The sequence below is a fragment of the Electrophorus electricus genome, chromosome 13 (assembly GCF_041902795.1).
Source record: "Electrophorus electricus isolate QZ-2024a chromosome 13, ASM4190279v1, whole genome shotgun sequence".
NCBI lineage: Eukaryota > Metazoa > Chordata > Actinopteri > Gymnotiformes > Gymnotidae > Electrophorus > Electrophorus electricus.
This window is the reverse complement of record NC_137509.1, coordinates 16,303,098-16,330,915: the sequence shown is the minus strand read 5'-3', so window position 1 is coordinate 16,330,915 and position 27,818 is coordinate 16,303,098. Positions and strand designations below refer to the sequence as shown.

General features: G+C 42.3%; 1 protein-coding gene across 9 annotated transcripts; it reads right to left on the bottom strand.

The window, feature by feature from the left end:
* Positions 1-45: 45 nt before the first annotated feature.
* myom1b (myomesin 1b) lies at positions 46-26,845 on the bottom strand. Of its 9 annotated transcripts, XM_027013103.3 has the most exons (42): positions 26,524-26,845; positions 26,282-26,299; positions 25,680-25,882; positions 21,355-21,483; positions 20,869-21,043; positions 19,838-19,995; positions 19,445-19,537; positions 18,530-18,618; positions 18,215-18,259; positions 18,021-18,041; positions 17,207-17,365; positions 16,750-16,911; positions 15,087-15,228; positions 14,465-14,661; positions 14,157-14,213; positions 13,659-13,783; positions 13,291-13,474; positions 12,901-13,075; positions 12,659-12,780; positions 11,408-11,425; positions 9,869-10,065; positions 9,543-9,669; positions 9,274-9,458; positions 8,996-9,110; positions 8,512-8,668; positions 7,911-8,017; positions 7,751-7,795; positions 7,174-7,310; positions 6,799-6,943; positions 6,651-6,710; positions 6,473-6,540; positions 6,222-6,335; positions 5,676-5,763; positions 5,527-5,565; positions 5,290-5,395; positions 4,991-5,154; positions 4,774-4,810; positions 4,607-4,629; positions 4,433-4,488; positions 3,941-4,156; positions 1,391-1,682; positions 46-548 (listed from the first exon to the last, which is right to left on the bottom strand). In XM_027013103.3, exons 3-42 carry the CDS (start codon positions 25,820-25,822, stop codon positions 472-474), a joined length of 4,749 nt encoding a protein of 1,582 aa, XP_026868904.2. In that variant the 5' UTR covers positions 25,823-25,882; positions 26,282-26,299; positions 26,524-26,845; the 3' UTR covers positions 46-471. The 9 variants fall into 9 exon arrangements, with proteins under 9 accessions (XP_026868904.2, XP_026868905.2, XP_026868903.2 ...); XM_027013104.3 differs by lacking the exon at positions 26,282-26,299 and having other exon boundaries at positions 26,535-26,845; XM_027013102.3 differs by lacking the exon at positions 26,282-26,299 and having other exon boundaries at positions 26,524-26,844.
* Positions 26,846-27,818: the final 973 nt, after the last annotated feature.

Sequence of the window (27,818 nt, the reverse complement as noted above, 5' to 3'; positions counted from 1 at the left end):
GTTTTCTTTTCACAATATGACTCATAACAATCATCACAAAAACTGTTCATCAGTCACATCGTTTATTAAATAATTATTGAATAAATGAGAAAGTTAATAAGTGACATGGGATTCATTTTACTTAAGCTTTTATATAGTTATTACAAACAGGCAGGGAGATATTTTCTTCCACTGCAGAGAAAAGTACTTCAAAGATATTTGGATCAGTGCCTTTTAACACATCACACGTGAACAGAAACACAGTAACACTACAGCATAACACTTATGTTCTTTTCTCTGAGCCTTAGACCAAGGCAAGTATTAGTAAGCATTATTTTTGTTCCTGGATGCAACTCTTTCTCTCTTTCTCTCTCTCTCTCTCTCGCTCTCTCTCTCTCGCTCGCTCTCTGTGTCACTCACTCACACACACGCACTGTATCACTCTTCTTCTGATGGTTGTGGTGCTGTTTCTGGGTCAGACAGTGGGTGTGCTCACGGTGAAACAGGTGTTGTGGGCATGGCCCCATCTGATGCCGCCTCTCCAACGGGTCGTTTCAAAACAACAGAATCTGTGTGAGACAGCCCTGATAAAAACTTCATTCTGACAGATTCATTTCTCACCCTCTTCAAAAACAGTTACACATCTTAGTGCCTACATACTTTTGGAATTATCTGGATTGCACATAAAATATGATCTTATCATCATTTAAGTTGCCAAAAACACTATACACTGCCATTTCTTTACTGAACAAATTGATTAAAAAATAAATATTAATTACGTAAAATTCTGATCAGCTGCTGTACGGAGGTTTTTTGTTATGTTCATCTCTGCAAATGTTTATATGTATAATTTAGTCTTGCTTGGAACAGTCTATTTCACCTCAAGGGGTCTAGGGTCAGGACTGGAACTGGCTGTTCTAAAATGAATTTTTACCTTTGTTGATTGTCTCCTGTATTTTGGATCACTGTCATGCTACATGAGCCAGCATCTTTAAGTTCTGGATCACAGAGACACCCTAATATTTTCCCAGAGAAGTTCCTCACACAGCTTGGAACTCTTTGGTCTCTCAGTGACTGAGAGCCTTCCAGGCCCAGAGGCAGCCAGGAAGCCCCATTCAACACCAATATAATCCTCCCAACATGCTTAACAGCTTGGAAGAGGTTTGAAAAGTTTCCTAGATTGCAGTTTCACATAAATCTTTTGTCTCGTTTGGCCATAGAACATTGAGACTTGTAAGCTATTAATTACATTGATTTAAAGCAAAGATACTGCAGTGTAAACTGCTCCATGCATTTTTTGTCATTATTATTATTATTATTTACATCAGCTTACATTTATAAGCTAGTCATGCAAAAGTGTTCTCAAATGTTTTCTAGCTACATTAAATAACTCTGAAATTTACCATCTCACCTGTCCTTTTTGCCACTTTCTTCTTCTCCTTCTTTTTCTCATTTGCTGTTTTCTCCTCTGATATGGGGGTAGTTGAAGACAGAGAGAGATGTGCTGTGGCAGCAGAACCTGCATTGTTTGAAGCAGGTGTAGTGGAAATGGCTGGGGTTGAGTGTTTGGATTTGACAGGTGTTGGAGTTTTAGACAACAGAGCAGGGGGAGTGGGTGTTGTGGGCCCAATAACCACATTGCCATCTGCATCAGCCAGGTATGAAAGTACACCCAAGTCTCCCAAGTTCTCCACCACGTTCAGCTGTTAAAGCAAAGAATTAGAACATATGACATTATATTTTACCTTAGAATTATACCTAGAAATGGGAATGACACTGGTAGCTAGTAACCATACACTGGATTTTTCCAGTTTTAGTGAATAACATAAAATATTTATTTCATATGGGCATTTAGAATATGTGGAATGCCTACTTACCTTCTTACTGTTTTGCTAACAGCAATTTAGTATAGATTCTGAGTGAATGTAATCATTGTGAATGTAATCACTAGTGAATGTGATCACTGCGTATACAATCACTGCATATGTAATCACTAGTGAATGTAATCATTAGTGAGTGTAAGCACTAGTGAATGTACTCGCTGTGAATGTAATCACTAGTGAATGCAATCACTGTGAAAATCTGGAGATCTCACCATGTATTTCCACAGGCACTCAGTGTCATAATACACCCAGAGAAGGCACTGAGTGTATTCCACCCAATGGGTCATATCGACTGTATATAAACAGTCTAAACAGACCAAGACTTCCCATGTGCATTTAATACACGTATTTTAGACAAAATTATTGCACAGTGAATACAATCACCTGGTTCTACACTGCTTACCCTAAGAGCCCCACAGATGCAGTGTTAAAGATTTTTGAGGGTGATTTCAAAATGAAGGTATATCTTGTGCAGTTTGGTGATCATTAGCAAACATCATGATGTCATTGTGTAAAATGTTTCCTAATTTTCTGTTTAGGCAGTTTAATTCTAATAAATTTAAATTTGATGGAAAACATGAGAAAATGACAAATTATTGTGAATGATTGTTAGACTCTAGCTCATATGGTACCATTTAGTGTAATAGGGAACATACAGTGTAAATACTGGCTGCTGCATGAAAATAAAAACTTGCTACACACTGTTCAAACAGCAACTACTATCAGTAACGTCATGCATGGACGTGATGTCCATGACTCTCCCCCTATTGTTCTCTTTGTTTTCATGGGTATGCGAATGTATAAGAGAGAGAAGCTGAGAATGTGCACATGTATGAGAGAAGGCATGAGGGAGCCTGTGGAGTTGCCTGCCGCACGCTCCTTCGCTCAGGGGTCCAGGGTAGCATCGCCCGCACCAGACACAGGGCTGGCAGTGATGGAGCAGAGTGAGATGGCAGGAGTGAAGGAGCAGACGAGTGCCGAAAGGGAGTGAGGGAGGGTGGGGAAAGCAAGAATGAGACAGTGCAGTCACACAGAGAGGGAAGCGAGGGAGTATGTGCTCTGTTTATTGAAAACAGGACAGTTATCATTGTCTTGTAATGACACAGGAAGTACTGCCAAAACCTTTATGCAGCAATAAGTGATGTCACAATTGCAATGACATGCCAGGGAAATGGTGCCTGTGCAAAGTAAACAGCGCACTGACTCAGGAAGTGATGTTATACTACTCAAATGTGGAAGGATGTCATTACTAACATGCAGTGAAATGACACTTTATTAATAACACATTGACAGCATATTCTACACACATTCCCAGCAAGGAGGGAAGATAAAGCAAACCCAAATAATCCAACATCCCAGAGCTTTAAAGTTTCTCAGGTCAGGGCTGCCCTTTTTTTCTCAGCAAACCTTCAACACACACACACACACATACACACACACTCGAGCGTAACAAAACAGTAAAGCTAAAATGCTGCCCCTAGGCTAGCGTGGCTAGCGTGGCTAGCAGGCATTCCCAGTTCAGCCCTTGAGGACACACCATTACTTTTTTGCTCCGCTTCATGGCAACAAACTGTAAAATGCAGGTGTGTCGCAAGGTGGAAAGGAACAGAAACGGGGACGTCTTTATAGTCGGGACTAGGAAGCTCAGTCCTGGGGTACTTCAACAAGCTCTCTGTTAGCTCATTAAATACAATAAAGCACGCTAAATGCATTGCCTGGTATTAATGTGACAGTTGGATAAAAGATTGGACCAGTGTTTTTACCTTCAGCCCATGTCCTCTGTTTAGCACCATTATGTAACTGCTCCCTCTAAAAGTGAAACTACCCCTTGACATCTAAACATCCTATTTTATCGCAGGGCTTTTTGTATGTTTTCTGAAAATTACCATCATCAACAAATTCTATTTCCAGGCACCACAATCAGCTAATTATTTAGGAGGGCACTCTTTGGAAGTGGCTCTGTTATCTTTCGACCTTTGTACATATTTACTCATTTTCCAGTCGCTGATGCCCAGTTCTGCTTGCAGTGTTTCCTATTTTTTCTTGCCGGGCTCCTCATCTGGGATAAAGACACTTACGGTGAAGTCGCCACTCTCCGTGCCGTACTTGTTCTTCACCAGGATGCTGTATTTGCCTGAGTCGTTGGTGTTCACCATGGTGATGGTGAAGCTGGCAAACTTGCCCGATGCGAACTTGAGGATGAAGTGGTCATCGGACACCAACTCCCTGTCATTCTTCAGCCAGGTGACCTCAGGCACGGGGTCACCCGAGATGTTACACGTCAAGTTGAGGGCCTGAAAGAAAAGAAAGCAGAAGGTTTAGCGGTTTACAGACAGGACAGAGATGAACCATATACAGAGGGTGTAGTCATATTGGATGGTTAGAGGGGGCTCAGACTGACAGATATTTTTAGGTCATATACGATTAACTACTCAAGAAACATTATTGTGGAATGTCATCATAGCATGTCCTGGCACAGATGAACGTGCAGTTAGGTGAACATAGCTGTAGAAGTGAGCAAATGGTATTGATGCTTGTGCAGGGGTATAGTGGACTTCAGGAGTTGGTACCTTGCCCTCCTGGATGGTAACCACGTCAGGCAGACCTCCAGCCACACGAGCACGATCTGGAGAAGCAAAGGAGCATGTTGGAAATGTCTGTCTGTGTGTGTGTGTGCGTGTGTGTGAGTGCATGCAGGTGTGTGCAAACAGGGGAGTGGGTGACTGCTGGGACTTTTTACTCACTTCTTTCTGCAATAGCTGCAGCCCTGAGATAAACAGATCAGACAGTCAGAGGGAGGAGAGAAAGTAGTATAAATTAGTGAAGCGTCACGTTTATAAGATAAGCAGCCCCACCATGGAGGAATACAGCAGAGCAGCACCAAGCAAGGCCACTGCTTTCAGCAACTTACTTCAGTCTCTGGAATTCTGCATAGGCATCGTCGTATGCTGAAAATATTAGAAGAAGCACATTGTGACATTAGAGTACTATCACCTTTCACCGATTTACCAGACTCGTGTGTGTGTGTGTGTGTGTGTGTGTGTGTGTGTGTGTGTGTGTGTGTGTGCGTGCACATGAGTGTGTGTGTGCTTTCATGTGTGTGAGTGTGTATGTGTGTTTGGGGCTACCTTGTCCAGACAGCTCTACTGTTCTTTTTAGTCCTCCTTTCCCATCAAAGAATTCTATGGCATATTTGCCTTTGTCTTTCTCGGTTGGTTCAGAGATCTGCAGCCACAGTTGCTCTCCGACCACTCCACTCTTAATCCGATCAGTAAAGGCAATGGCAGCATCCCTAAATCCCAGAGTAGTTTAATAACGCACAGGCCTGGACATCTACAGCACACCTGCCTCTAACTCAGGAAAGACCATTAAGCCTCAGAGGCTTATACAGACTAAGTCTTACACACACACACACACACACACATACTTGTGGTGCCAGGTGATGAGCAGTTCATCATTGTAGTAGTTGACAAAGGTATACAGGCGAACGCCCTCCTCTGTGCTCTGAATCTTCAGTGGAGTGGAGGAGTTAGCTAGATTGTTAACAATAAATTATTTATATAATACAAAATACAAACATGTTGACAAGAATGAACACATTGGAGAAAAGCTTTATCAACACAGTGCATCAGTTGTCTTCAAAAGTCTCATCCTGAAGACTCACCAATAACACTGAAGACTTGGTTCATCAGGTCCCTAAATCCTAGAAAGGTTGAGCAAAGAAATACACTTTGTTAGCTTTGTTTACATCAGAATGACGAGCCTCATGGACAGAAAGAGATGAACACATTTCCTAAAGTGCGAGCAAGTCACCTTGGTCAGTCAGGTTCAGTGTGGATTTATCCTGGCCTCTGTCATCCTTCACAACCACCTCATACACACCTGCATCTTTCTTAGAGATCTGTCAAAGATACACACACAAACACACATATCCATGTACACACACAAACAAACACACATGCATGTACATGCACACACACACACAAGATCAAATACTCATTTATAACATGTATAATCATATCACTTTTTTGACTCTTTTATGCTCTCATATAAGCATCTAACCCTGAAACATCTGCACATACAAACACACACAGACACACGCATACTATGCTGCTATAAAAAGTTAAGGACACATCATAGTGAGAACACTACACAAATTCATTATCGCGGGTGTGAGGTGTTAGGCTTTAGTCAGACACTAAAGGGGCTTTCAAACACTAAAGAGGATTTCAAGAGAGAATGAACAAAAAGAACCACAATTAAAGAAGAGAAGAACGGTGGTTGAAGAGACAATCCTAATAGCTGAATAAAAATGTCAGCTGAATGTAAACATTCATAAATGTCCGCAAACAGGCTCACCTGGGCAATCTCCAGGGTCAGCACTCCCTCAGAGAAGTCCAGTTTCTCATTGGCCTTAATCTCTCTTCCATCCTTATACCACAACGCCACAGACTCCTTCTTCATATTACCAACCTAGAGACCCCAGTAGTTATGCATACAGTTAAGCGGTCAGTATAGACCAGTATAGTTTATCTAAAGTGAACTGTGTCCAATTGGTCTGAACTTAATGAAATGGAATTAAAATGAATTCAACTGAATTAAAAACTGACCTTGCACTTCAGCCTTACAATGCACTCAGGTGTGACTTCATAACTGAGGTACTCCACAAAATGAGGGCCTAACAAGAAAATTCAAGTGATTAAACACAAACACACACACACACACACAATCACACACACACACACACACACACACACACACACACACACACACTATTCAAACTTTTACCTTGTTTCCTGTGCCATTCTTTCCTCTGGAACTCAGATTGTTTCTGCAACTGCTTGAAAACTGCAAAACAGACAGTCCCATTCTCTTAAATATATGGAAATGTGAATACTAATGCCTGTGGGGTTTTTTTGTTTGTGTGTGTGTGTACCGTCGCCGATGAGTACCAGGCTGGACTGGTTGGTAGCTTTGCCGTCCTGGAGCTGGAACGTGAATGTTCCCTCATCCTCCTTGCCCAGTGACTCCATGAACATCTCAATGATGCCAGTATTCCTATCAAAGTTCATCTTATATTTCTGAAACAAACAAACAAATACAACAATCCTCTCCAACACAAGTACAAGTGATGTGTGTCTGTTAAAGGACAATGAAATTGGAGCCTGGTAACACATGGTTTCATTCATATGAAAATAGTCACCAATTCCTCATTTCCAGTGGTTTCCTTCATATGAAAACAGTCACCGATTCCTCATTTCCAATATCACATACACTCACAAGCTCAGCTGTATGTGTGTGTTCCACTTACGTCTCCCTGGGAGATGATGTTGTCGTTGAAGACGTATTCAACTTTGCCATTGGCAGACATCTTCTCAGCCTGAAGCCAGAAGCGAACCCGGCCTTTCTCAAGCAGCTCCACGGCCAGCTCTGACTTCAAAGGAATAACTACAGGGACAGAGGTGAGACAGGGCAGAGGTGAGACAGAGACAGAGATGAGACAAACCTGTGAGAAAGTCAGACAACAGGATCTACTGCAATACTGTCATTTCAAGGAAAATTATGGGTAGAATAGAAAGGGTGTGATAAGGTCTTGTTGGTGCTGCCAGTACACAATTGTTTGTAATATAATGTAATATTCTTCATATGTGCAGAAGAAAGTAGCTAATGTAAATGTGTTGTGATTGTGATTCTGATGTCCTATACACATACACAATAATGAACTGAAGAATCTAATTCACTTACAAGGGAACAGTTAATATGTGAAAGTATTTTGGAGAGGTTGTTGGGTAGTGAAAGTTGCTGTTTTTTTTTTTTCAAAAGAGCAGAACATGCAGTAGTGTAGCTGTGCTGTGAGAGGATTGTGGGAAATGTAGTCCAACACTCACTTGGGAATTTGTGGTCGTGGCTGATCTTTAGCAGCTCCTTCAGGCCTGTCATAAAGAGAAAGCAGTACAGTGTTCAGAAAGGGTAACACACCACGTAAGCTAATGCAGGAAAGCAGGGCAAAAGGTTTCGGATTATGACATATTGAAATAGACGGCATACCCTCCTCAGTGAGCGAGTAGCTAGCAGAGACTCCTTCGGTGTGGGTGACCAGGCAGGAGTAGATGCCCAGGTCTTCCTCTGAGGGAGCTTTAAAGATTGCTTTGGACCTGCACGAGGAAAAGCAGGAACTCGATAGACTAACAGACAAAGAAGCCACACCACTCCATAACAGCGGCACATGCCATCCCTAAAACCCCGTGGCTACAGAATCACTCACAAATCAGGATCAGTTACAAATCAGTCATAAACTAACTTGTACACAAAGCTCTGCTTGAACCTTTTTTATTGTTAATATAGTCTTGCCATAATTTATGTGACAGAATGTGACATTTCCCCGTTACTAAACTCATTTACACAATTGTTTTCAGGAAGAGATACTCATACAGCTTATCAAATATCATTTTATATCCCTACCTACGATAGTTTGTGTGAAATATTAGACCCCAAAAGGGTCTTAATTTAAATCGTTTAAACTTTTCTTTCTGCATGTATTATGAGCAAATGTCTTTGGATGACAAAAAGTTGCTTTGTTTAATCGTGTTTCCTAATAAATATCTTAACGTTTAGTAAGAATGAATCCGAAAAAGAAACACACGCTCACTTGTTGCCTTTGGTCTCCATGGTTAGGCGTTTATCATCCGTGATCTCCTCATAATTCTTGGACCAGACAAACTTGGAGTCGGCAGTGAGGTTAGCACACTCGAAATTCAGCGAGATCACGCCATCATCATCAACATTCACAACCAACTCTGCAGTACCTGAGAAAAAGTGAGGGTTGTTTTCTCATCAGATTTTTATCTTGTCATGTTTCATTTAGTTTGGTCTTCAGTTTGACTTATTAGATATCCTAAAGTACAAAACTTTAGTAAACTACGTGTAGCACTGAGGTAAAACTGAACCCCTTATGCTTGTAGCGTTCCTTAAAGCATAAGCTAGTTTCTAGAACATTTTGCCTTGCAAATATACAAAACTATACTTATGCCAGGCTATCACATTGCAGTAATTAGTCTGCTGGTCTGGGGTCTGAGAGTCAAGCCATCAGAAATCAATTGTGGTCAGGAGACACTTCCAATGATGGCTTATACCTGGTTTAGTTTCAGCCAGAACTGGCTCTGTTGGCTCGGAAGCTTTGCCCACACCGGCCTTGTTCTGAGCTCGGACACGAAAAATGTAAGTCACGCCCTCTTTCAAATCCTTGATCTGGAGCCATGGAGATAAGCCATCAGTTAGTGTATTGTTACACACGCTGTACGTGATACACGCATACTCATTTGTTAAAAACCCATTAGTGAATCATATTTGCACATACACACATACACTCACACGAACACACACACACACACAAAAAAAACACCACACACACCTTCATGTATGTCTTGCTCGTAGCCTTCTCATTAACTCCTCTCCAGCACTCAAAAGGTGCCTCTGCCTCCTTGATGTCTACGTAGTAGCCATTGACTTTGTCACGACCCTGGTACACTGGTGGTTTCCACAGCAACAATAAGGAGTCCTTACGCACCTCCTGCAGCTGAAGATCATGTGGGGGTCCTGGGAGAAAGAAAATGTTAGTCAGAGTCAGAGTCTGTCTCTCACACACACACACACTTGTTTCCAACATGCACACACACTCACCCGGCACAGCAATGGTCCACTCCTCACATTTGAAGATTTCACTGGGCCGAGAGGGAATGCCCACCCCAGCCATGTTGGCAGCGCGAACCTGGAACTGATACAGCATGTTCTCCTTCAGCTCAGACACCTGGCAACAGAGAGAGGTTGGTGAAGAGGGAGAGAGAGAGGGAGAGAGCGAGGGAGAGGAAGAGGAAGATAGATGAAAAGTGAGAGAGGAATAAACACTGACCCTGGAACTGTTGACTGTTGATGCACCCAGCTAAGATGCCAGATGGCAAATAACAGGGCAGGTGCCAGGATGGGTGCAGATGTGATTAAGCACTCACCCTGTATGCCCGCTCGCTGACTGCCTTGATGTTGGCTTCATGCCATTTCCCAGGCACTCCGCCGATGACCTCGCGGTAGTCCACGAAGTAGCCGGTAATGTCAGCACCACCCATGAAGGTGGGCTGCTTCCAGGCGAGGACCATAGAGTCTCGCACGCACTCCAGCACGGTGATGCCAAAGGGTGGGGCAGGGGAGGCTGGGATATCGGAGGACTGCGGGTTACCATTCATATAGGATATCAACAGCAAGACACTGATACCTCAATCTGGGCACAATTTCATCCCTCTCTCTCTCTTTCGTTTTCACAGGTGTTGTGGAAATAATGATACATTGTCTAAAGATGTCAATCAATTTAGACCAAAATCTGCAGTATTAATTTATATAAATCACAGTTAGCAAATCAGATATAATAACGGAAGTAGTAATGACCCTAGATCAGGAGAGATCCTGATTACAATTTGTGTATTGTAATGGTGGTATCTTGTACATTGGTAATTCTCCACACAGTTACTGAGAACCTCAGTAGGTGCCTTTTATAAGCTAAGGAAGGTGATGCTTGCAGTGGCAGCAGCGGGCAGTGCTGTACAGGTGCCAAGAAAACCCCCATCTGTGTTTGCGTGAAGCAAAAGTGCACACTGCGTGGTCTTAAAAACTCACCTCTGAACAATGTGCCATCCTCTCATTTGATACATTTTATCACCTGTTAGCTAAATGCAATGAAGGAATGTGTGAAAATAGCACAACTCCATGCAGTAACTTCACGAATGAGAAAAAATCATGAAGTAAATTAATTTACCAGGATGAGTACATTTGATAGAGCGTGACAAAATTCATGTCAGAGAACTTGTAGGAATGACAGGAACGACTGAGAAAAAGAATTAAGTAGAAAAGTTCAAGACCAGAAAAAAGTTTAAAAAAAAAAAAAAAAAAAATATATATATATATATATATAAAATGATGAAGATATATAAAGAGTAAGGTGGTTGAGGAAAGAAAAAGACAATCGAACTCAGAGGACATAAGAAGATTGTGTGTAGGCTCGGAGTGGAAAAAGCTCACTCACTCCATCTTCTCACCTGACCCTCTGCACCCATCCCCCCTGACTTGCTCGTTCCCTTGCTCCGGAGAAGAAGAGTCTACTGAGGACTTATGATTTGCCGGCACTTCTGTCGCCAGTTCCATCGCGCCTTCCATTAATCTCTCAGTGGAGGTGCTAGCAACCTGCTCGGACACCAGCCCGGTAGCTGGCTCACCGCCCATTTGGTGGTTGGAACCAGTGCCAGACTCAGTGTGCGATTGGTAGCCTGCTTGGGGAGCCCAGGTTATACTGCCTGTCTTTGCCCCTTTGCCTGTGCTGAGGGCATTCGGAGGCCCTCTTGAGCCTTTGCTGTCGGCCCCTCCCCCGGCCCCCTTGCTGACATTAGCTAGAGAAGTTAGCGGCGTGGTAGCAGGGGCAGGAGGGGGCGCATGCCTGCCCTCCCCACATGGACCGTGCTTGGTTAGTCCAACCACATTACCCCCCGACTCCAGTAACACACCATGAGGAACACCGCCCCCTAGAAGAGTTAGCAGGAACAGCAAAGGAAAAAACAGAGATCAATTGGTCACACGCAGTAGCACACGAACATTTCTAAACAATATGCAAACACTACTTCATACAGCCATAATGTTTACCTTTTTATTTAGTCTTGTTTTTGATATATATTTTTTTTATTTTCTGCAGCAGCATGCATGTATCTATTTTTGTCACTATTACTATATTGCCAACAACCATAATTGGTTACAAATTAGAGATAAAACATAAGGATTAAATTCTGAGTCGCACAGCAATATGTAGTCTTCAACTGACTGCAAGTGGAAAAAAAAATGAAGACAAGATGGCTGAACAGAGATTCATGCCAAAGGAGAAGAATGGAAAAGCAGAGGGAGTGGGAAATAATCGGAGCAGGAAGAATGAGTGTGAGAGCATGACAGTATGACAGCGTATCTGAGTATCACAGATTGAGAAGAGAGGTCACACTATTAAAAAAGTATTAAAAATGGAAGGAGGTTAGTTCATGCAGATGAAAATTATACAGTGACTGTATCATTCCTTGATGAAATAAGCATATGGTTATTTGGCAACACAACCCACCGATTTCCTCCAAAGAAATTCAATAATGCTATAAAGTCTTCCCAAATAAATGATGAAAAAGTGATGTTGGTTATGAGTTAAAATGAGGCGAATCCATGGGTTCAGTCACCATGGGTACAGGGTAAGTGGAGAGTATAAAGCCTCAGGTACCACCAATGTCACCATGGGTCACGAAGTGGGGGTGGCTTGGCTCAGAAGGGAATTATAGGTGAAGGAAGAAAGGAAGCAATACAGGATGGGAATACTGTTGTGGAAGTGGGGTTTGGGACACTCGGGAGTGTAGAAAGCCAGGCGGGTGAGCCGGTTTTGTAGTCACCACTACATTGGATCACTTAGGACCCAAACTAGAGGAAGCCTACAAGTCCTGACCCCGCCTCCTGTGTGCAACATAGGCAGAGTTGTAGAGTGTGGGTGTGGTCTCATCATGGAGAACATGGAAGCAGTGGAACGATGGTGTTGGAACACAGAGGGAATCAGAATGGTAGACAGAGTCGTGAACATGTCCCCTCTCAGAACAGAGATGAAGTCAGAACATGGAAAAAGTTGGAACATGGAACACTGTTCACAAAAGCATTGCCCATCTGATTAATCTGACCTAACTTTTTCCACATCCGGATTGAAAACCTGGCATAACATTCAGGCAGCGTTGACTCACCAATGGCAGCTTTAACCTCAATGGCTTCCGACTCCTGCGAGAAATCACTGATCCCAGCAGCATTAACTGCCCTCACACGGAAAACATACTTCTCACCAGTCGTCAACCCGTGACATATAAACCTAAACACAAACAAAAACACACACACACGCACATCATAGAATTCTATAGAGCATCAAAGTGCTGCAGGATTTTGTGTTCTTGGGTGTGTTTTCTTTCATGTCTGTGGGGCTTTGCAGTACCTGGTGCCCTTGACGGGTTTGTTGTTACAGGCTTCCCAGGTGTTCGTCCCGGCCAGACTGCTCTCAATGTAGTAGCCCACCAGCTCCTTAGCCTGCCGCGAGGCTTCCCAGGACACCACAACCGATGTGTCTGTGTTGCGAGTTGGCACTACACGCCCCGGAGCTGATGGGATATCTGGATGGTGGAAGACATGTCATTGTTAAACTGAGCATTGTCCTGAAGCCATTACGGAACATAAGTGCTCATAACTCATAACTCATAAGGCATCATCACTAAATAGGCTAAACATAGCATAAGCTGGATATTCTACAGTAGGTATTAGTATAGGAGACTAGTATATGAGACTGTTATTGTGTGATGTCCTAAAGCAGCATATAAACTCTTCTCACCCAGTTTATCTCCGACTACGGTGGCCTCAGTGGGCTCCGAAGGTTCACCCACTCCAGCGGAGTTGCAGCAGCGTACACGGAAACAGTAGGACTTCCCCTCAGACAAGTCAAACAGGGCGAAGCGAGGAGACTTCACTGGGATATCAGTGTTCACGCGCTGCCAGCTGTCAGTGCCAGACACGCACTGTAATGCGCACACACACACACACACACAGACACAGACACAAACAGGCAAGCATACATTTGTACCTTCAGACACTTCAAGCACTGTGCTGGCAAGACAGGAGGGATACATGAGGGGAGATGCATACTGCCAGCCCCTATAGTGTACTTATGATGGAAATCTGAAGTTACTGCGATCTGCTGACCTTCTCAACGTAGTACATGACCCCCTCATGACCCTTCTCGCTTGGGGGCTGCCAGCTCAGCACCACATAGTTTTTGGTTGCCTCTGTAACCATCAGCTCACAAGGTTTGCCAGGAACCACACCCTCTATAAGAGTTATGGAGATTTCAGAGGTTACTGCTCACTGACCACAGGTATGCATTTATGTAATTATGAGCACATTATGAGCATATTTGTTGTTTTAATTTAAAAGGTAGCCTGTTGGTTTAATTGAACTCTAAATTCGTTATTGTTTCTTATTGTTTTGCTATTTGCTAACTTCCTTTTTTAGGTTGAAATAACAAATCCTTTTTTTCAATGTATAACATTGTAATGAATAGTGAATAGTGAATAGTAATGAACAGTGCTGAGACTAGGACATGCAGGAGTATATTGGTATTGGCAGTCATCATACGGCCATTCTAGACTGTTCGGATGTGTGTCAGTGTGAAAGCGGCGAGGCCTTGGGAGAAGCAACTCCTACCAACGGGCTCCTCTTCTGTGACGATGATCTGACCAGTCCATGGTGCCGAGGCCCCTTACAGGAGAGAGAGAGAGAGAGAAAGAAAAAACAGGGACAGAAAAACAGGGACAAATGTTTGTCAGAGTGAAAGTTTGACAACTTACACTAATAATTATTAACGTTTTACTGCTTATTCTGGAAAGCGCTTCAAGCATCACTTTCTTACAAGCTCTAAGAAAGCTAGGACACATATATATCGTTTTAGCTGATGTGTTTGCTAGCATATATTAGCTAGCATTTTGGCTAGCATGGTAGAATATTCCCACCTTTGCGAGCGCGATCAGCGGGATCCATGGCCGCCACAGGCTCGGACACTCGTGATGGATGACTCATGCCACACTTATTCACAGCACGCACTCGGAAAACATAGCTCCGGCCCTCGATGAGGCCGGTAACAGGAAATCGGGCAAACTTTATTGGTGTGTCATTGCACTGAATCCAATGCGTGGTACCAACTTCACACCTAGAGAGAGAGCGAGAGAGAGAGAGAGAGAGAGAGAGAGAGAGAGGTGGTGTGTGTGTGGGCAGGAGAGGGGGTGGGGGGTGGGGGTGGACAGAAGTTTTTTGCTACCACCAGGGGGCCGTTGCTACCACCAGGGGGCCGTTGCTACCACCAGCGGGCCATGCCATTTTGAGAATCCAGTTATAACTTTAGTCATCAAGTGCCTTTTCCCCTCTAAATATGGCATGAGATCATACAAGCTGTCCTTAAAAACAGCTTTATTTAGTTATTGTATGATGGTGCACAAGGACATCACTGGGTTCAAAAAAACTCTATCCAGCAAACAGCAGAGTTTTTGACCACCTTTTTGTTTGAAGGTTTAGGAGGGCTCTGCATAATGCTGTCGGACATTCCTATGAGGTTAGCAGCAATGTGTAGACTCGTACCTGTCCACAAAGTAGCCCAGGATGGAGCTGCCCCTATCCACGGCTGGCTGCTTCCAGGTAACAATCACATAGTCTTTATTGGCCTCTTGACAAAAGACATCCAGAGGAGCTCCAGGGGCTCCTGCCACCTCTGCATCTGCATCTAAAACACACACAAGGTCATGCTAGTTAGCATTCTGTACATCTGCTCTCCCAAATCCATAGAACATGAACTCTTCTGCTCACATGTAAAGCATTCGGCATCCCGAGTGACTTGGATCAGTATGGATTAGTATTACAGTGTGTGCAATGCTTGGGAATCGAACCCATGAAATATTGATGCCCGTTCTACCAGGTGAACTACAGCACCTGCCTGTGTCCAGCAGTGAAACTGTTAACAACACACTGTAGAGGATTTACAGGGTAGTAAATTGACATTCTTTATTCCAGTTTCTTCTTAGAAATGCAGTAATATTGAAGGGTAGGGTGCTGAATTCTTTGTACTGTGGCAAGTGTGTAGGATTATAATGATTTAGTCAGGACTCTAGGGAGTACTTGAGCTGTTCCACACACACAGGAACAAAATTAGAATGAAACATGAGATCAGAGGGCAGCCTGAAAGACACGATCACATATACATGCACGCACACGTGCGCACACACACACACACACACACACACACACACAGAGAGACAGAAAACCCACCCTCCAACCAAAAAATCTTTTTCTGCAATATTCATTGTTTTAAAATTATTATTTTGAGTGTGAAATGCATTTCTGAAGTAAAATATGGTGCAAAATGGCCTCCCTTAGGTTTTTACAGGACATACAACTGCATTCAGTTTTAGTTTCAAAATGATCTTGAAGTAACAAGCATAAAACAATATCCATTACTGTGTCAATTATGTATGTGTATTTGACCACAATCTACAAAAATCTTTTGCTTATTTGTCTCTGTGTTCCTATACATGCCTGAAAGGGGGGAAGCAAAAAAAAGAAATACACAATTTCACAAAGTTTTCAGTACACGTACAAGATTTACAGTATTTTTCCAGAATTAAATATTTAAGCTTACAAAGAACTGGAAAGACATTCTGCCACATCCATCAACCAAAGCTCTCAGCCCTTTGGCCACTCTGGATCTAATCACTGCACTCGCATGAGGTCACGCAGCACAGTGGGAGTCAGACACACAGCAACAAAAAGGGCCTGCCATCAGATTTTCCACAGCTGCCTGGGCCACTTTGCATGTTATGGTCTAGCACTTGTGTGTATGTGTGCGTGTTGTGTGTGTGTGTGTGTGTGTGTGTGTGTGTGTGTGTGTGTGTGTGTGTGTGTGTGTGTGTGTGTGTGTGTGTGTGTGTGTGTGAGTTTCTGTGTTTTATCGATTAAATTCAGGATGACCGTTGTATGGGAAGGGTTACCATCCGTGACGGATCATTGCCACATGCACTGCTAGACAAGAGTGAAATAATTGTGTGACCATGCTTAACATTACTGAACACCAGAGCCGAACACATCCAAGCCTAAGGTCATGACATTAAAAGATCTTAACCTCCTATCTGGGCTATCTCAGAGTTTAATGCCTATCAGTGAGTCTTCATATATACTGCTGCTGGGACAAGATGCCGGGGTAGCACAGTATTCTGTTCACCCTCACCTGCAGTTGCAGGCCAGAGCTTACCTCGAACAAAGACATAGGCAGAGTGTGTCTCGTAGCCAGACTTGGTGATGACACGCAATGTGTATAGTCCCTCATCCTCTTTGTTTAGGTGGGTGAGTGTGAGCGTGGCTCTGTCTCCGCTCCAGTGCATTTGAACCCACTTCGATGGCACCAGTAACTTATCTAAAACACACACACACATACACAAAATCAGGTTAATGTAAAGGACCACAATTTTAGTGACTGTACTTATGTGGGAAAGTCTCTGTAATGTAACTCCTTTTGTAAGTGGAGGAGTTGCTCTTAATCTTTACCAGTGGAGAAAAAAAATGTAAAAAACAAAAAGATGTACCAAAAACTCTCAAAAATGTTTTTACTGCTTTCAGTCTCTTTTCTGTATTTACATATAGTTTAGTATGCTATATAGTATGAATGCAGACTGTAAATATATGTATGAGATGCTGGCTTGGTCCCTCACCATCTCTGTACCACTCAATCTCAGGCTTGTAGCGCCGCAGAGACGGGTAGATGATCACAGAACAACCCAGACTCAGTGTCTCCCCCTCACGCCCAAACGACACATCAAACTTCTCCACAATGTGTGTTTCGAAAGTCACACCATACTCAAGGCAAGGTACTAACACACAAGCACACACACACACACACACACACACACAAAAACACAAATTACACAGGAAATCTGCTTTATCTGCTAATCGGTCAGCACTACAATGGGGTCTAAATCAGAATCATTGAGTCACAGAAAGACAAAGATACTCAAAAACAGACCAAACATTCAAAACCCTATATACCATATATACCAACAGAAAGACCACAGAAACCATGACAAAGAGAATGCAAATGAACTTCATTAATAGGACAAATGCCATAGACTAAGATTGAGATTGAGATGGCGGAAAAAAATCCAAGAATGCAGATGTGATTACACTGTGTGCAGGAAGACACAGAAACCTGGAGAAACTCTGGAATACGCAGAGACATCTGTGGAAAAGCATGGCACCATGCAAATGTTTACAAGGAGATATATATTTAATATTAAAAGTGCAAATATTCGTAAAACACAGCTGGACACGCCGGACGCTGGGGACTACCAGGTCTGCTTAATTACAAAGAAATGGCGGCATAGACGCTAGAGTCCTTGGGAAGTCCCAGCTCAAAAATGAATGACAGACTGAGACAGAGTGAGCATGCACAACAGAAATATAATTGTGAGAGCACCACACGAACATGCTTGGGAGAGGAAAAGGACTAAAAGCCTCCAGCCCGGTTACCTTGAGAGCCGAACTGTTTCTCTTCAGTGCATGGGAAACAAAACATCCATTAGCAAGCTAGCATTAGCAGCAGGGGCCTAAAGTTCACAGCCCTACTGTTCACACACATAAGCGAAGGTCAAAAATTTGAATGCAATTCAAATTAGTATCCTAAACCAATTCAACTGGTTCAAGATTCACTTTAAAAAACTTACGGGGTCTGGGAGATGGGAGGGACTCATCAACTTCACCTTTGAATCCTAGATATCAAATCAATGTCAGGCTGTTAGATTTCTTTTCAATTCCAAAGAACTTTGTGTATATAATAAAATAAATGGGACTGTTTTGCTTTTGAAATTCAGATAGTACATGTACTGATTTGTGATGCGTGGTGAGTCCAAAATTACTAGACATTTTTATTTGACTTTACCTCAGGATTTTTGAACCCTTACAAAACTCAAATCTGAGGAGTGGTTGAGTGGTTGACATCATTTAATGCAATTAGTTAAAAGTGATTGTTTTTAACATACGTTTGACAACGACAGAAGCATAAGCTGAAAGCTCCCCATTGCTGTTCATGGCTGACACACGATACTGGGCCGTGTCATCGAAGTCACACCTTAAACAGCAGAGAAACATGATTGCATACACAGCAGTGTCTCACATGCGCCTCACACACACAGAGACACACACACACACACACACACACACACACACACACACACACACACACACACACGCATACACACACACACACACAAGCACACACACACACACACACACACACGCACACACACACACACACACACACACACGCATACACACACACACACATACACACACACATGCATACACTGTAAATCATTTCACATGCTTGCATGGAGTTACGGGGCTTCTAAAAGTGAAATTCTGCAACAGAAACGGATTCCAAACAGTGATGTCATCAACTGCAGGGCGACATAGTTTTTGCGAGCACTACAATCTATCATGTAGCCCCACAGCACAAGACAACATCATTAAAGGTCAATATTTAACTACGGTGTCAGTGAGTGCACATCAGCATGACTGGCCTCTAAACTGCTCGATTTCGTGCAAGAGTGTGCAATGTGATAGAATGAGAGCCACAGTGGCTAAAGGTTAACGAATGCCAGACACGCAGGGCCCTTTTTAAAATGCTCCCTGTATTATGGAGACAGAAGCCATGAAAGGTATGGATCAAGTATCAGATCAAGGCCAAATACTATGGCCTCTGCGGTATTGGGCCTCTAGTTTTGACAATGAGAGTTTAACACTGCTACGTTGTTTTTGAGACATGGAGCATGATAAAGACTGCTGCCTCAACCTGTTCGGAAATGTATATATATATAAAGGCAGAGTTTATGACCTGATATGACAGGTATATTGTATGCGGTGTAAACATGCTGATGTGCTGTGTGTGTATAGACCTGTTGATCTCCAGAGAGTGGACATTGTAACTGTCGACTATCTTGTACTTCCCTGGCTGAGCCATAGGGTCAATGCTGATGTTGTTCTTGTACCTGAAAGTCGACAGGTATGGCAAGGCAGAAAAGAACACAAGAGACGAGAAAGAGAAACAAATGTAATCCAGAGGAAAGTGTGGACAAAGCCAGGAACGGGCAGCAGGTAAGAGCAGAAGAGCTACGAGAAAAAACAAAACCAGGAAGAGACGAAAAAGAGCCACTGTGAACGAACAGAGCAAAAATAATAAGCCTGGAATTTAAGATTAACCTAAGGTTAATACTGCAGTAAAAAAAAAAAAAACTTTTGTATTAACGTAAGTGTGTGTGCGGTCTGTTTGCACGCATGCGTATACTCACCACACTACTCGGGGCTCGGGCCATCCTGTGATGGTGCAGTGTAGCCGCACGCACTGTTTCTCCCACACGGTGTGTGAGCGAGGTTTGATCACAAACTCGGGAGGGTGCATCAGGCTGTCTTTGTTCAGCTGCTTGTGGTACTCTTCGTTCTCATGGATCTGTGGGATGCAGGTGCACACACAGGCTTCGTGTCCAGTTAAATAAAGAGTTACAGCTGCTTACAGCCATTCATTTGTATCCCACATAGGATGTATGTCATGCTTGTTGGGCATTTAAATCTTGCTACTTGGCACATTCAAGATGCACAGTTCATGTTCAAATATCCAGACATTTAAAAGCAAACAGTTATTTTTTGTCACTCAGTAGGCAATCCTCATGCTGTAATCTACTGATGTTCCAATAGCATTTCTAAAATGGCACAGCTTTGTTGGTTCTCATGTAACAGGCAGTTAGCGTAGCAGTTTCAGCGTCTGTGACTTTCCGTGGTCCCGTATGTCTGGAAAGATGGCTGAAACCAGATTCTTCTTGGGGATTCCCTCAGCTATTAACAGGCACTCCAGTGATGGCATCACTGGCACAACATTAGCACAGTCTCCAAAGACAACCAGAACACAGACACTGTAGCATAAGAAACAGGAGCAACCTCAGGAATCTGGCACCAAAGTGGTACAACGTGTTAGCACCATTAAACTGACAGGGTTGTGGTAGATGACATGCTCTCTTGCATTCTCTCTCTCTCTCTCTCTCTCTCTCTCTCTCTCTCTCTTCATTATGTTCTACATGGTAAGTTTTATGGTGTTCTTTGACTGCATTCACTGTGCAATTTAGTCCACTATTCTGTCAGTTATTTTGTGCCATTAATAAATGTATATCTGTCACATCTTGCTCAGTGCTGAATGTTCGGGATGGTCCAAAGTGTTATTTCAGTCGCGATGCAGGCGATAGCGATTATGCACTATTATGTACCTGTCTGCCGCGCTATTAATTTCAATGTATTACAAGTCTGAGAACAAATAGTCATCATCACTGACCCTCTTGGTGAGGGAAATTCGATCTGCCGACTCCCTCATGATGGTCCGGCGTGACTTGTGCTCCACACGATCCATCTCCACGCCACTGGTGAAGAGGTCTCGACGGGCCAGGTAGCCAGCGGTCTCTTTGGCCCGAGCCTCCTCAGTGTCTGACAGACCAGTCGCAAACTCCTGACTGGGGTGGAGTGGGTGGGGTTGAGGGTGGATTATAAGTGTCACGGGCACACACACATACAGACCCACACACACACATTTACATGGGACAACCCCTTTCAATCTCACATAAGAACATATGTTTGGTGTCCAGGTAAGGATTATTGCCAGTGCTTAACTACTAAAAAACATGAAGAATCCAGTAAGGTAGTTACACCTGTGCTCAGAAACCTAGAATTAGAAGGGCAAACAGTTCCTGAACTACAAGAAAATTCCTTTCATTTCCCCTTATCATTATGGGTCTCCTGGATTTGGGGAGTTCTTGTGTCATACCTCCCTCTGAAGATGGGCACCACATAGCCTATAATCTGGTTCTCTTTATCCACAGCCAGGTAGGAGGGCTTGGTTCTCTTTGGCTGGGGACTCAGTCCCGATTCATCCACAAAAGCAGAGGTGATGGCTCTGAATTGCCCACAACAAAAATAATCATACACGAGAGTAAATATCTAGCACAATGGCAGAGGTGTTATGGGTAATAAGGCATTTAGGAGGTGGTATGGGTCATGAAGGAGGGATTTTAAAGAAGGAAATTAGCGATTAGGGGAGAGAGATAAAGAAGGGAGTTAATGTCCTTTGTCTGAATTTAAAAGCAACTCTATGAGATAAAAAAACAGAATCCACTCAAAGTAGAAAAGATAAAAGTAGAAAGTGAATTAATTTGCTTCAGTGTGATGCTGGATTAAAAGCAAATTGAAATTTTAACTAGCCTGCACATTTGAGAGAACTTTCAGTGTACACACACACACACACACACACACACACACACACACGTCTAATAGGACACTGCAACCCTGACCTTAAGCTCAGAAGCTGAAGTATGTCTCAAACAAGCATGTGTATTTAGAAACTGTAAAGTGAATTGGAAAGTCAGGAGAATGAATAAATAAGAGAGTTGTATGAGTCAGAGGAAAGAAAACATCACTGAAATAATCTAGCAATAAAAATAGAGACACAGTCGACATGGCACTTAATTGTCTGTGTTTACAAATGCAGCACATAATTCCAGTATCGGAGAATAACGTGCAAGCATCCCATACTGATTAATAGTGTGCTCAATTCCCCACTGTTTATGTGATTCAAAGAGCTCTCATATATTCTCATATTAGATTCATATATAAGGTTGCCAGAGAAATTTAAGATGTTAAATAACTCAAGTAACATGTTTCCTTCCAAATGGTAATGAAATATCTGACATTTATATAACCAACTGGCCCTATGGAGCAGCAAGGTATCCCAGACTGACCCACAACCTGCCAACATGGCTTAAATGTCATTGGCTGTTACTGCAAACTCCAACGAAATCAATGTGTACCACCCAAAACAATTTTGTAGTGCACTGTTGATTGGAAGATAATTAGAACATGTGAAGCACCAACATGCTAATTTCCAACCGTGCTGTGGAAACAGAGTAATCCCGCATGCTGCTATGAAGTGAAACACTTTGATGAGGTCACGTGGTGTATCAGGCTCAATGCTGTGCATAAGGGTTTATTTTTGGACAGCGTGTCACTGAATCCATAGGTCGTGAGTGAAAGGTCACCGGTCCACACTGTCCAGGATGGTCCATAAAGAAAAAACTCTTTCATATGCCTGTATCATTCACTTTCATCTGGATTTCTATAATGCATTTCTATGAATTACAAAAACAGGATATAAAAATGAGCATTTATAAAATTATTAACTAAGTATGTGGACAGCTGACAGCACTCTGCAAATACTGAAAGGAATAAAGAGGTGTGTGAGTCAGCAAACTGCTATAAATGCAGAAAATTCTCCATGCAGAATCAACATTATCATTGCCTGGAATCATTTTAATATAATGAAACAATGTAGGGCATTATTAGGAGAGAGTTATTTATTTTATAAATTGTAGTCATAGTTTTTATTAGGCCCAGATGAAGCACATTTTCATCCTAGAACACACTTGACAGTCGGGAAGTTGTTCTTGCAATCACCATTTCCTCCTGCACCATGCATGGTCATTTCAGTGCTGGGACATTAACCACACTCGAGCGTTTAGCTTGATGTACGTTTGCTTTGCCTGAGTTGTGTCACCAACACTGGGCCTCATTACCACCAGTGTTTATGGAACCCAGCGGGGAGCGTAGAACCACTACAAGGCAGCTGGGTCTGGACTCGGAGGGTTTTGGTTTGTGAATAGTCCCTTATGGGGCTCTCTAGTCTGAGAAGTCATGCCAACAGAACTCTGGAATCCATGGAGTGAACTATGGAGGCACCACCATGATAAGCTCCTTCCAAGTCCTGAGGGTCACTGAAATCATTTTGTGATATACTTATCACTAAATGGCATTGGATAAAAGGTTCTAATATTCCTGAACTAACAGCCTAATGGTCCTATACATTCTTACATTACAATAGGTGAAAGGTGAAACTCACAAATTTGGGCATGAGAATGAGATCATTGAGAAGGCCTGCAATTAATATGTTCTATGTAGTGTTGTGTCTTTGCTACAGACAGCTCTACTCAGTCTGCAAGCTGGTTAAGTCTCCAAATAAGAACTGTTTGCCAATGTTCTGCAACGTTCATGCTGATCAATCACATCTATTCTTTCCAGGTGTTCCAGTCTGCTGTTATTTTCTACTGTGCCCACACATCTCTGTGAATCCAGCTGGAGCCAAAGGTCTGGCCAGGATCGTAAAACAGAGCTGACCAATATCAATATGTTGTCACCTTCATTAGAATTATCACCTTCCTAGAAACTGAAGAACTTATACAGAAAAGCTCACCTAACTCACAAGTGAACATTTACCTGACACTTTTATCCAAAGCAACTTACAATTATGATTGAGCACACCTTGAGCGACTGAGGGTTAAGGGCCCTGTTCAGGGGCCCAACAGTGGCAGTTTGGTAGTGGTGGGGCTTGAATCAGCAACCTTCAGATTACAAGTCAAGTACCTTAACCACTGAGCTACCATTGGAACAGAACTGCCACTATAAATACAAGAACGGCTCTATCACATTAGTGAGGTAATCAGGACACTGGACATGTAATGAACGGTCCAGTGATTGTATTTACACCAAGTTTGAATTCCTCTGTCAGTCAGTATACAGGATATGCATTTAACAAGAATGAACTTTGAGAGTTTCTTAAGAAAATGTGGTAAACCGACACATACACAAAAGAATGAATCCTTTTTCATTTGCTTCCTTGGCTCATTTGTATTTTAATCATACAATTCTTTCTTCAGATTCCACTGCAGCATTTGCAATCTGCCCAAGCCAAATGAAGGCTAATGATTTCTAGACGGCCTCATTTAAATTATTAGATAAATGAAACTGTGCTGCTCAATATGAACAGTGTCCAAAAGCTCAGTTAAGGACCTAAATATAACTTGTAATATGTAATCCATACACACAACCCTGATATGCAAGCCATATTTGTCTTTCTTTGGAACTAATGATATCAGCATGCTGAGAACAAAACCCCAGAGTCCTAGTGATCAAACTAATAAGCATACTCCATGAACATTCACTTTTTAAATGATAAATAATCAGACATTTAAAGACTAAAAGAACTAACAGATTGTATGTTGAAACGCTGATATCCAGACATGCCAAAAACAGGAAATGTAGTGAGCTTTCTAAGGAAGTGCGTATGTGCATGCACAAGTGCGTGTGCATGTGGGTGTGCGTGCATCTGTATAATTGAATGTGATTTTTTGGGCATGCGTTTGTGTGTGTCTGTATGTGCTCACATGTGAGTACATGTGCGCATGTCAGTCAGCGTGTGACAGCATTTGTGTACAGTTTAGAACATCTGGTGTAGGGTTGAGAATGTACAATGTGCTGTACTGTTCCTGTCATAAAAACGACCACACGTAGTACAAATGGAAACCATAAAACCACAGATTTGCAGTTTAAAATGCCAGAGTACTTGAGATGGATGCTTGAGGTTTCTAGTGTACAGTTTCAAGCATAAGCCCATACCATAACAATGTATCATATAACTCTGACATTACACTACTAACATTACCCAATAAACAGATATTATACTATAAGCTAAAAGTCACAGTAACAGAGTAAACAAATGAAAAAAAGTAACACATTGATGGATTGAGCTACACTAAAGGTCACTCCAGTATCTAAAATCTGACAGGCCTTTAACTACTGAATATTAACAACCAAGCCACATTTAGGCCTTAGTGTTTATGACCTCAGAACTCTCCATTTGCCTTTTGCTGCTCCTAGAGCTTTCAGTCCTGTGCCGCTGCACATTGATCAGGCCTTAACTATCCCAGCACAATCAACAACAGCTAAACGTGAAGTAACTCAAAATTAGACCAAGAATAATTCAAAGCTAAACACGACTAAGAAACAGATGGAATAGATATGTAAAGAAAAGCTAAGTGTAAGCCAAACAGTTTCTTCTGTTTGCACCAGGCACAACCAAAGGCAAAAGAGCATGCAAGATTCACAAACCAGGGGCTTAGTACTTTAGTGAGAACATGCAGGAAAGTGAATGTTATGTTCTGGATCAATGGGGTCCTGGACCAAAGTAGAAGTTAAAGGATGGTTTCAGGAGATGATGTGATAGGTTAACTTGGCTGCCTCCCCTATTTTGCCACACCCTCTTACCCCTTGGTGCTGCTGCTTCTGTGAGCAGAGTAACTGCTGGAGCTCTGCTGGTACTGGCTGATCGCGGATGCCGTCTCCCGGCTACGATAGGCACGGTCATAGTGACGGTGGTGCTTCTGGTAGAACGGCATCGATCCGGACATCGCGTTCTCCTTATCTCAGAGCCTACCCTCTGTTCTGAAGTTCTTTTAGTCTTAAAATGTCTACACACAAGTTAAACAATATCCATAAAGTTAAACCTTAGTATTTAAACTGAATCGAAAGCCTCACAAAATGCAATATTTTTTAAAATAATTATGACATTTTTTAAATTTCAGTATGACCCTCATAATGTTAAGTGTTGCCTATAAATTATAATTAACTATGAAACTCAAGATTATCAACTCAAGATTAGTTTTATTATTACTATCATATATACATGTTTTCGGTATTAACAATTTAACTAACCCTACAGCTATTAAATACTATAATTAAATTATACAAAATACAATACTATAATTAAAGTATAGCTTTTGGTAAAAGGAATCAGCATTAGTGAAATGTGAATTTAGCTCGCTTTCCCCTTCATCATCCAGAGAATCTGAGAATCTGTAATTCCAAACCTTTGGAGTAGAGCAGACCTTCAAAGAGCAAAAGGCACATGCAAACCAATAGCATGCGATGTAACATACATCAAAGTCAAAATCCATTTAACAGCTTATTTCGGCACTAACATGCGTCATGATGTATGTAATGTACACTTGTAGCACAAGGACTGGTTTATCATTTAAAATGTCATATAGCAAGTTCAATGAATAAGAATGATTATGTTGCTAATAGCAAATTGAGTCACCATTGGTCTCACCTTATACGAACCTCTGCTGCCTGAAAGCCAGTGAGGAGCGATCTCCAAGACCAAAGGATAGTCAACAAAGGTGGAAATCCAAGCAAAGCCACGGGTGCACGCAGCGCTGCGGACAGGGACTGCAGACTACACAACAAAAATAATGTTGGCGCGAGCCGGAATGTCGAAGCAGCCCTCGAGACCTTTTATGGCCAGGGAGGCCGTTAAATATAGCCGCGGAGACGCTCTCACGTTGTCTGGTGGCTCGCAGAGATAAGTTACTCTTGATAAGTCAGTCATTTGCTTTTTTCACTTCGTTTGTTATTTTCCTGCATTATAAATGTGAGTGTATAAACCTAGTCGCGTGACATTTGTAAGTCTCGTCGAAAAGTGTCTGATTAGTCTCTCTCTCTCTCTCTCTCTCTCTCTCTCTCTCTCTCTCTCTCTCTCTCTCTCTCTCTCTCTCGCTCTCTCTCTCCCGCACACAAACACACACACACACACACACACACAAAACCTCTTACCTGAGGAATCCCCGCTCCCCAACAAAACAAAAAACATGCACAGTCAGTCCAATTTTAGACCCATCTGACTCAGTGTATGTTTTTCATTGTGTTAGGGGCATTTTAATCTTATAGTTTATTCTTAAATTAGTTTTTAAGTCAAATATAAATATATACAAATATAAAATACAGTTAAAGTACAGTTCCTAAAGTACATAAAGTACAGTTCCTTACCCTACAAGTACTCAGCATATGTGACAATTTCTTCAACACTGGAAAGGTATCATGAGTGACTGCCTAATGAAGCTGGTTAAGAGAACACCAAGAATGTGCAAAGCCGTTATCAAAGAATATTGAAGAATATTAAATCTGAGACATAGCATAATCACATTAAAGATATTTAATTGCTTTGATACCCTCACTGCCTTTCTAAAATATTGAAGACCGTAAAAAGCCTTCCACTTTGTTATAGTGGACTACACAGCTGTGCTCCACACTAACAATAGCCATGCTATTGTTACCTCAGCTACATACCAAAGATGCCGCCTAAAATCAGGGTATTTGAGAGTGAGGATGGGGATGGAGGAGTGGGTAGGGGGGTGGAGGTTTCATGCCAGAGTTTATTGTGACAGTGTCATGTTTCTCTTGGTCCTGGGACAATGCCTTGTGACTCTTTTCAACTCCTCCTATTTTGGCCTTCTAAACATTGTGCTCTTGTTCTTTTTTCCATTTCCATATCCATTCTAATCAAATTTATGACTAATCTACTGTAATCCTTATAGAAAAATCACATGAATTTGATGCTTGAATTAT

Coding starts and splice junctions, on each gene's coding strand:
- myom1b (XM_027013103.3), bottom strand. CDS start 25,822: ATGTCCGGATCGATGCCGTTCTACCAGAAGCACCACCGTCACTATGAC. Junction 13,076..13,290: donor CGTAGTCGGAGATAAACTGG/GTGAGAAGAGTT, acceptor TCCACCATCCAG/ATATCCCATCAGCTCCGGGG. Junction 5,155..5,289: donor CTCATCACCTGGCACCACAA/GTATGTGTGTGT, acceptor TCTGGGATTTAG/GGATGCTGCCATTGCCTTTA.